General features: G+C 46.4%; 1 protein-coding gene across 1 annotated transcript; it reads left to right on the forward strand.

Annotated features, from left to right (window-relative positions):
- The first annotated feature begins 8,954 nt into the window (after window positions 1–8,954).
- CLDN23 (claudin 23) lies at window positions 8,955–9,815 on the forward strand. Its single transcript, XM_003797680.1, has one exon. It carries the CDS (start codon window positions 8,955–8,957, stop codon window positions 9,813–9,815), a length of 861 nt encoding a protein of 286 aa, XP_003797728.1.
- Window positions 9,816–10,145: the final 330 nt, after the last annotated feature.

The raw sequence follows: 10,145 nt of genomic DNA on the forward strand, positions 1-10,145 counted from the left end.
TTAATGCAGCATCAAATACTGGCCCTTTATCTTACATTCCATTGCTAAGGAAAACTAGATACACCTAAATATTGCCTTTTCAAGTCACTAATCATGTGATTAAGGACACACCACTCTAACACAACTCTTGAGACTTATGGGTTGCCACTTTTATTATAAATTTTAGAAATAACAGATGAAGATATATGGATGTTTAAACTAGGTATCACTCAAATATAGAGTAATCCAGGTTTCTTGATATTAATGAAATACTATTTTATATGTTATAATATATATATATTTTTTTCTTTTTTTAGAGCAAGTCTCACTATGTCACCCTGGGTAGAGTGCTGTGGTGTCGCAGCTCACAGCAACCTCCAACTCTTGGGCTTAAGCAATTCTCTTGCCTCAGCCTCCCAAGTCCCTCCCAAGCTCGGACTACAGGTGCCTGCCACAACACCCAGCTAGTGCCCTAACCACTAAGCAACAGGCTCTAAGCCATATGTTATATATTTTAGAAAGGTTATCTCATTCTTTTTTTTTTCTGGAGACAGAGTCTTACTACATCACCTTTGGTAGAGTGAGGTAGCATCACAGCTCACAGCAACCTTCAACTCTTGGGCTTAAGCAATTCTCTTGCCTCAGCCTCTCAAGTAGCTGGGACTACAGGCACCTGCCACAGTGCTCAGCTATTTTGTTGTTGTTGTTGCAGTTGTCATTGTTGTTTTAGCTGGCCTGGGTTGGATTCAAACTGGCCACCCTCGGTGTATATGGCTGGCACTCTGCTGACTGAGCTACGGGCACCGCCCTATCTCATTCATTCTTATAGCAATACTATTGAGTAACAACTAACTGCTCCATTCTCACTTGAAAAAAGATTGAGACTTGGTGCTGTTGACCTTCACGTCATCAGTCCCCAAGTCACTTCTCCTCTGTGCACCTCACTATTCACATCAGGAAACTAGCATAGTTAAAGCCTATGCTACTGTTTCTAGTTCCAACATTGTCTTATTTGGACCCACCATGGCAGGTTTGCTCATTTCCCTATTGTTGGGCATTTGGGTTTTTCCAAATCTTTCTGACACATAAGAAGGTCAGAAACCAAAGTGTACCCAGTCAACTATAACATTGCAGGTTGTTAATCTGAAATGTAAGAAAAAAACTATGTTATTATTGATCCAAAGGACCCGAAAGTCTGATGAAATGCCTACGTGATGGCATCAAGCTTCACAAACAACTGACAAGTTCTGCAAGTTTAGCAGGTTCCGTTTTGAATGGCATCTCCAAGACAAGGTGGCAAGAAGGTGCGACTATGGGAAAATGGTCTTTCTCAAAAGCTCACGCTCAGAAATGTCTCTATGACATTAACTTTATGTCTACTAAAATGTAAACAACTCTTACACTAATTATAAAGCGAGCAATATGCCTTTCTGTACGTCTATGAGATGGACTTCTGAAATCAGCATGTGGATGTCAATGACCAGTAGCTCCTGCCTTTCTCATGGTTGTTCCAGTGAATTCTACACCATTTTTGTCTGGGTGAAAAACGTAGCTGACGACACCATCAAGGCAAGATAAAGAACTTCCCAGCACGGTTCTACACTTTTCAACACTCGGCAGTAAATTGGTAGAAGATGAACCACCCCTTGCCACTCACAGGTGTGAGCCCCTATTATTGTTCAGAGAGGGAACATGATCAGGTCCCCAAAATAAGGAGGGAGACACTGGTTTTTATACTTTCTTTTCATTTCCGAGTCAGTAAGATCCATCACTCAAAACTGCTTGTTAAATTTACTAGCTTTTACTTCCCCCAAACAATAAATACCGAGGGGATGGAGCAGTAGTGTTCCCTTTAAAGCCATTATAGTGTTATCTGATATCTTCAGGCTAAAATTTTCCCTTTAATCTAATTTAAGCTTCCTATTTGAAGTTTATGAGCTAGCAACATATAATTTTTGCCTGTGTTACTAGGTTCAATGCCTTTCTCACTCACATTCAGAATTCTCATAGCATAACATTGTAAACAGAACGTTTAGTCATTCATAGAATTGTTTTTTCTGCTTAGCAACCACAGGAAAAGGTATTCAGAGTTCCAGGAACAAAGAGAGAAATTATGTTGTTTCTTAATATTGCTAAGTAGGCTGTGCTCACCAGGACTACAAACACGATACCAAAAATGACTTTCAATAGAAGAAACTGTGTAAAGAAATCAGAAGGATTTCTGATGGTTATTTTGCTTACCAGTCTACAGCCCATGTGCCAAATATATTATTCTTCAAGTTCAAAGTCAATGTTAAATCTGAACTGTGATCCTCATGACTGATTCATATGTTGAATTCCGCCATTTCTATTTGCTCTTATATAAAGAGTATTTTATATCATGCATACATGTGAAAAGTCATTAGAAATATGGAACTATACTACTCGATTTTCTTCCCGGAATGTACCACATATGCACATCAGTCAGCATACATGCATTTCTGCAAGTGGCTTGACTAAAAATTATATCAAAGTAGGGCAGCGCCTGTGGCTCAAAGGAGCAGGGCGCCGGCCCCATATGCTGGAGGTGGCGGGTTCAAACCCAGCCCCAGCCAAAAAAAAAAAAAAAAATACATCTAAGTAGAATTCAGTTCTTCTGCTTTTCACATAAGACTAAGCCTGTTTATGGTCATAAAAGAGCATACATTCAAAATTACGAAAGAAAACTTTGTATCATAAGAATGTGTGATTTCACTTCAAAATTTGAGAAATGGACAAACTTCACTGGCCATGGACTTTTTAAAATTATCTTTTTCATATTTTTAAAACTCTGAGGCGAGAAAATGTGTAAAGGGTCAAAGAAAATGAATGTCAATTCTAAGTCCCACCACTGCAGTACAACCACAGCTAACATTTGGGTATGTCTCCTTTTAATATTTTTTCTATGCAGATATATTCTTTTTTAAAATTTAATTGGTTTCATACTGCCATTCTATTTTTTTTTTTTTTTTGAGACAGAGTCTCACTTTGTCACCCTTAGTAGATTGGAGTGACATCACAGCTCACAGCAACCTCAAACTCTTGGGCTCAAGTGATCTTCTTGCCTCAGCTTCCCAAGTAGCTGGGACTATAGGCACCCACCACAGTGCCCAGCTAGTTTTTAAAGACAGGATTTCACTCTTGCTTAGGCTGGTCTTGAACTGGTGAGCTCAAGCAATCCGCCTGCCTCAGCCTCCCAGGGTACTAGGATTACAGGTGTGAGCCACCGCACCCAGCTGCATACTGTTTTTAACCTGCTCATTATAAAGGCTACTATGGTGAATTTCCTTATGCTAAATCTTTCTACATATTCTGTTTACTTCCTTGGCAAATACCTAAGAGGTTAATTGAAGTCAAAGGAAAGGCACATATTTGAGGTTTTTAATGACAAATGACAGCCATCACCTCTAAAATGAATGTGCTGTTTACTTTACCTCCAGTAGTGACATTCCCCCAACTCTGACCAAAACCAAGTACATGCTTTTCCCGTTAACTCGTCCAACTTAAGAAAAATGGTGTCTCCTTGTTCTACTTTGCGTTTATGTAAATAAGCGGGTTCTTTGATTTATACTTAGATGTTTATTTTTTCTGTGATGGTGCGTATTCTTTGCCCACTTCTGACAGATGCTAACTCTTCTTACGGATTTGTCCAATACATAGGAAACATTAACCTCTTTTCTACCACATACATTGAAAAAAGACTTATTCTCATTTTTTCAATCCAATTTTGGAATCAAAAAGTTGTAAACGTGGGGCGGCGCCTGTGGCTCAAGGAGCAGGGCGCCAGCCCCATATACGGTAAGTAGTGGGTACAACACCGCAAAAATAAAAAAATAAGTTTTAAATGTTTACATAGTGTAGCATGGTAAATATGTTTGCCTCAAAGGAAACGTGGATGGCCAGGGTTGAAAAGAAGCAAGAAGGTGAGACAGAGGTAGAAGCGGATTCCTGAAAGCAGCCCCAGCCCCACCCTTCCTGCTTTGTGAAGGGAGCCATTGGGGTGCTAAGCCCAGAAGGTTGGAAGCCTCTAGAAGACAAAATGGAAGCTCTTTTTATTTAATAGCATAGGACCATATGATGCCTTTGGATACACATGAGAGGGATGGCAAACTGAGGCCTGCTTTAAATGGCCAATCACCACGCAGAAGATTAAATAAGACAGAGTAAAATCACAGCGAGGTTATTTGCAATAGCTAAAAGATGGAAGCAAGGCTGCCACTGACAGATGACTGAGCAACAAACTGTGGTCTCTACAGACAATTGGATATTATTCAGCCTTAAAAAGGAAGGGAATTCTGACATAGGCTACAACGTGGGTGGAGCTTGAAGATGCCATGATAAGTGAGATAAACCAGTCACAAAAAGATGAATATTGTACAATTCTATTTATATAAGGAACCTAGTGTAGCCAAATTCAAAGAGACAGAAACTAGAACGGTGGCTGCCACCGGCTTGGGGGACGGAAGCATGAAGAGCTGATTAAAGGATCTAGTTTTCAGTTTTTGCAAGATGAAAAGAGATTCTGGGGCTTGGTTGTATAATAAGGCGAATCAACTTAGCACCTCTGAACCATACACTCTAAAATGGTCACCAAGTACGTTGTAGGTGTGTTTACTACAATTTTTCAAAAATGGTGTCTGCTTTCCTCTCCTTTTGTGTTGCCATGTAGAATTTTTACAAAACTTCTTTCACTTATTTAACAAATATTTGAGTGCCTCTAGGAATGAGGCACTATTCCAAGAGAAATAGCCACACGTGAGACCAGCAATCTGCTCATCTCTGGAACTTAGAATGCGATGCAATGGGGGGGGGGGACCATATCAATATTTGGTGGGTGATAAACTCTATTAAAAAAATTAGATACTGAGTTGACTGGGCTACTTTAAATTGATTGTCAAGTGTTATTCATTGGAGGGGCTTTGTTCAGTTTGGGTTGTTTCAGTGCTATTTAAAAACAGAGAAAGATCATTGTTTAATTTTTATTCTATAACCCGCTGAACTGGATTTACCATGAATCACCATCAGCAGTGTTCAGGGCCCAAAATAGGGACAATGAGTCTAGTTTGGCACAGCAGACTGATCTAGTGGACCATCTTGACCTGCCAAAATTGTCAGGTGACTTTCTTTTTTCTTTTCTTTTTTTTTTTTTATTGTTGGGGATTCATTGAGCGTACAAGAAACCAGGTTACACTGATTGCATTTGTTAGGTAAAGACCCTCTTACAATCATGTGACTTTCTAAGATAAAGTTGTCACAGATGGTTCCAACTTCGGGCTGGGTGGTATCTGAGGTGAAGCCTATAGGCTAACAGGGCTACTAGAATTGTCCCTTCAGAATTGGTTGCTAGGGGCCCAATATTAATTTCAAAATCTGTGATGGCATAGTTGACTCACACTACCACAGGGCCCCTCTTCAGAAAAGACAGCTATTAAGGCCCGGGAATCAGTTTGCACAGACAGGTGCTAATCCCAGTGGTAATTCCTTCCTGCCTTGCTGTGATTCCTGCTTCACCTCTCACTCAGCCTCATGATGAATTCAGAAGCCCGGGGAGCACAGAGGTCAGCTCTGCAATCAGATGCTATACTTAGCACACTCACACTTTATTGCCGTAGAAAATGACCCCCACAGTCCTAAACAGCTTTGTCTCAAGTATCTGGAGCAACCCCATATCTCATTGTTTCTTATGCTGAGGAAAAACAAGAATTCAGACAAACAAGCTTGCTTACGGAGATGCTCAGAACAGTCCATTTTGGCCAGACATTCATCTGTACACAGGACAGAAACCTGTAACCTTGATCCATCGAGTGGCTGTGGTGGGCCAGGCACCATGGTGAGTTTGGGGGACAGAACAAGATAAACATTGTCCTTGTCTTCAGAGAACTGACGGGTAAGCTACAAACAAAATGATGCAAGGATAGGAAACTGTGACAAGTGTCTGGACAGAAGGGAGGTAGTGGACACAACCTTATCTAGAGGATTTGGAAACCCTCCCAGAGAAAATGGCATTTAAGCAAAGATCCAAAGGATACATTGGAGTTGGGAAGTGTTAGGCAGGGCACTAGGAAAGGAAAGGGTCAATGCAAGGGTCTAGAAGCAAAAAGGAACAGGATGCTTTAGGAAAAGGAGGGAAAATCCCATTATCACGGGGGGACGGTGTGAGGAGGTGAAGGGAGAGGAGAGAGAGGGGATGCTGGAATGAAGGGCTGGGCTGGGCTGTAGAGGGTTAATGCAGGCCAGTGGTGAGGGGTGTGTAGTTAACAGGAAGGGGGAGAAAAGCCAAGAGTAGGAGACCAGGTAGGCGGGTGTTGGCCTAAGAAGAAAGATGAGAGAATGATCTGAACAGGGGAAGAAAAAATGGTCAGGACTGGAGAGAGATTTAGGAGGAGGAACACACAGAATCCCCCTCCTCTCCACAGGTGGATCATACTTGGGCTTCATTTTGGAAGAGGATTCAAATCCTATAAAGCATTTTGTGAAGCAGCAGTCTATTACAGGGCACCTTCTGATACCTATAAGAGAGATGATGGCAAAATGGCCAATCATCACACCAAAAATGAAATAAGACAAGTTCAAAAGGATGTATACCATCACAGCAGCAACATTCACAATAGCCAGAAGGTACAAGCAATCTCAGCATTCACTGAGAGATGACTGGATAAGCAAATGTGGTATATCCAGGTAATGGAATATTACTCAGCCCTTAAAAGGAAGGGAACTCTATCACATGGCACAGCATGGATGAGCCTGGAGGACATGACGCTACGTGAAATAACCTGTCACAAAAGGACAGATACTGTATGATCCAACTACATGAGGCACCTACAGTAGTCCAAGTCATAAAGACAGAGAAGTAGAAAGATGGTCGCTAGGGTCTGGGGGAAGGGAAGAGAGGCGGGTTACTATTTCATGGGTAGAGTTCCATTTTGATAGATGAAAACATCCTGGAGATGGGGACTAGTGCTGACAGCACAACAGCGTGACTGTGTTTGATACCAGGGAACTCTACACCAAAGAATGCTGAAGTCCATAAACTTTACCTGGATGTTCCCATGGTGTTTTTTAAATCAAAAAGAAAAATTTTAGAGTACTCATTGCCCCCCCCCGGGTAGTGTCTGCTCTGGAATGTCCAAAACTACTTTCAAACCTATGCTTAATTAACTTTGAAGGATAGTTTTAATTTTAACCAATTATAAAGGCAAGGCATTTCCACTGTAAAGATACTGAAAAGTCAGGAAAAGGATAATTTTTAGGAAAAAATAGGTAAAAATTATGATTCTCACACAACGGTAAAATGACAAGGGTGAATGATGTTATTTAACTCATTATTTAATAAGGAGAGCAGTGAGATGCTAAAACTAGTTTAAAAGAAAATTTGAAGAAGCCCTGAGCACGGTTCCCTGTAGTCCCAGCTACTCAGAAAGCTGAGACAGGAGGATCCCTCTCCTGAAGCAGCTGGGGTCCAGCCTGGGCAACGTGGTAAGACCTGGTCTCAATTTAAAAAAAAAAAAAAGCAAGGAACACACATGTACAGAAAAACCTCTGTAAGTTGACCACTCAAGATACTGTAACACACTGGTCAACATACGGAGGTGGTCAAGGTAAGGAACTAGGTCTACTGCTATTGACAGGTATGTGTGGTGCATGTCCAGTCTGTGAAAAGTAGGTCAACTTGGGCAGCGCCTGTGCCTCAAAGGAGTAGAGCGCTGGCCCCATATACCGGAGGTGGTGGGTTCAAACCTGGCCCTGGCCAAAAAAAAGACAAGAAAAGTAGGTCAACTTAAGGAGGTGTCAGTGGAGGGAGGTGGTCCGCTATGGAGGGTCTACCGTATGGGCAAAGAGCAATGCTAAAATGAATTGCCAAATCAATGCCAAACTGCGCAATAATCAGTTACATTCCACTGGATAAACTTATTTGCATTTCTATGGACTAAAGTCATTTGGAATACTACAGGTTTTCTATAAATTATAAAGTTGTAAAATAGCCCAAAGAGGATGGAAGCCCACTGGATCCTACGGAATTAGATAAACCTACTAAGTGTGCTAAACAGGAAGGACCCCCGATAACCCCCCTCCCCACTCCCCCCTCTTGAAAGTCTTTAACAGGCTGAAAAAAAAAAAAAAAAAAAAAGCAAAGAAAAGCCTCTTGGAACGCTTCAACCCAGAAACGCACTTGCTTTGGTTCTTTTGAGTCAAATTCAGTCCAGACTGTGGAGCTTTTATTAAGTAAATTAGGTTTATTAAACAAGACAGTTTGGGGGACGGGCTCCTGGACTAGGTGGGCTCCCGCACGTCCACCTGGAGCGCCTCCATCAGACCTGAGCTCTGCGCTCCCCCAACTCCGCTTCAAGTGTCAGCAAGTTACAGAGCAAACCCAGGGGCATCGGGGATCCGCCGGCAGTGGAGGGAGAAGCCGTACCCGCAGGGTCGACGGGCAGGAGCCAGACAAAAACTTTTCGGAACTGAGATCCCACTGAGGAACAGGGAAGCCTCGCTGCCACCGGTTCGGGCGCGGTCGTCTGAGCTGTGCCGCCTCTTCCCTCCCCGCCCACCGCCGACCTGGGAGTCAGGGGCGGGGCGACCTTTGCTCCGGCCGTGGACGGGTCGCGGGGTGGGGTGTCCCCGCCTCTGGGAACCTGAGCTCACCTGCCGCGCGGAGGTGGCCCCGCGGCTTCCTGCGCGCACCTCGCGTCCCTCCCCCCGGCCGGGTTTGGTCGCCTCTGCGCGCCAGCTCCCGGGCTCGCGGTTTCGGTCAGGCGCGCCCGGGGGCAGGTTTCGATCAGGGCCGGCGGGAGGGCGGAGCGGCGGGACGCAGGAGTGGGTACAGGGACGTCCCGCGCGTGAGATAAAGAGCGGCGGGGACAGAGCCGCGCGCGGGACTTCGGGGCCGGAGCCGGAGTCGCGCGGGGCGCGGGCGGCGGCGGAGAGGGGCGCGCGCCGGTCGGCGCGGAGGGCCCGGGATGCGGACGCCGGTGGTGATGACGCTGGGCATGGTGCTGGCGCCCTGCGCGCTGCTGCTCAACCTGACCAGCACGCTGGCGCCCGGCTGGAGGGCGGTGAAGGGCTTCCTTGACCAGCCGGTGGACGTGGTGCTGTACCAGGGCCTGTGGGACATATGTCGCGAGCAGAGCAGCCGCGAGCGCGAGTGCGGCCAGCCCGACGAGTTGGGCTACTACTCCGCCCAGCCGGTGCTGGTGGCGCGGGGCCTTATGGTCACGTCGCTGGCCACCACGGCCCTGGGGCTGCTGCTGGCGACGCTGGGCGTGCGCTGCTGGAGGGACGAGCCCCACTTCCCCCTGGCTGGCCTGGCCGGCATCGTGCTCTTCGCCGCCGGCCTCTTCAGCCTCATCCCGGTGTCCTGGTACAACCACTTCTTGCAGGATCGCGACGTCCTGCCCGCCCTGGCCAGCCCGGTCACGGTACAGGTCAGCTACAGCCTGGTGCTGGGCTACCTGGGCAGCTGCCTGCTACTGCTGGGCGGCTTCTCGCTGGCGCTCAGCTTCGCGCCCTGGTGCGAGGAGCGCTGTAGCGGTAGCCGCAAGGCGCCCCCGCGGGTTGGCCAGCGCCGCAGCAGCATCAGCACGGTCTATGTGAACTGGCCGGAGCCCCCGCTCGCGCCCGCCATCAAGTACTACAGCGAGGGCCAGCACCGGCCGCGGCCCGCGCAGCCCGAAGCTGCGGCCAAGCCCAAGGTCGGCTTCCCCATGCCGCGACCAGCGCTCAAGACCTACACCAACCAGCTGGACGTGCTCGATGGGGAGCGGGGGCAGCCGGCCCACTCCCAGCCAGCCGCGTCTCTGCCCTGCGACTCCGACCTGTAGACGGCGCCTCCCGGGGCCTGCGCGTCGGGAGTGCTGGGCGACGGACGGCTCATCCCTCGCAGAGGGGGCCTGGCTTGGAGCTGAAACCCTGGAGGCACCTTGCTGTGACTAGTTTGGAGGACGATCTTCCTTTCTTGTGGCCAGACTAGACTCCTTGGATGGTTGGTTCGGGCTGGGCTCGATTTTCTTCTCAATAGAGTTTCGTTTTCCTCTCCAGAGGGATCAGGGTCCTCTCTCGGAGTAATAAGTTTTTCGTATTTCCTGCTGAAGATGTACAAAGGGTGCCGTTTGCATCGTGTTGGCCAGAGACAGTAACAACAAAAAGTTGGA

This window comes from Otolemur garnettii, unplaced genomic scaffold, assembly GCF_000181295.1.
Source record: "Otolemur garnettii isolate 467f Iridium unplaced genomic scaffold, OtoGar3 scaffold00121, whole genome shotgun sequence".
Classification (NCBI taxonomy): Eukaryota; Metazoa; Chordata; class Mammalia; order Primates; family Galagidae; genus Otolemur; species Otolemur garnettii.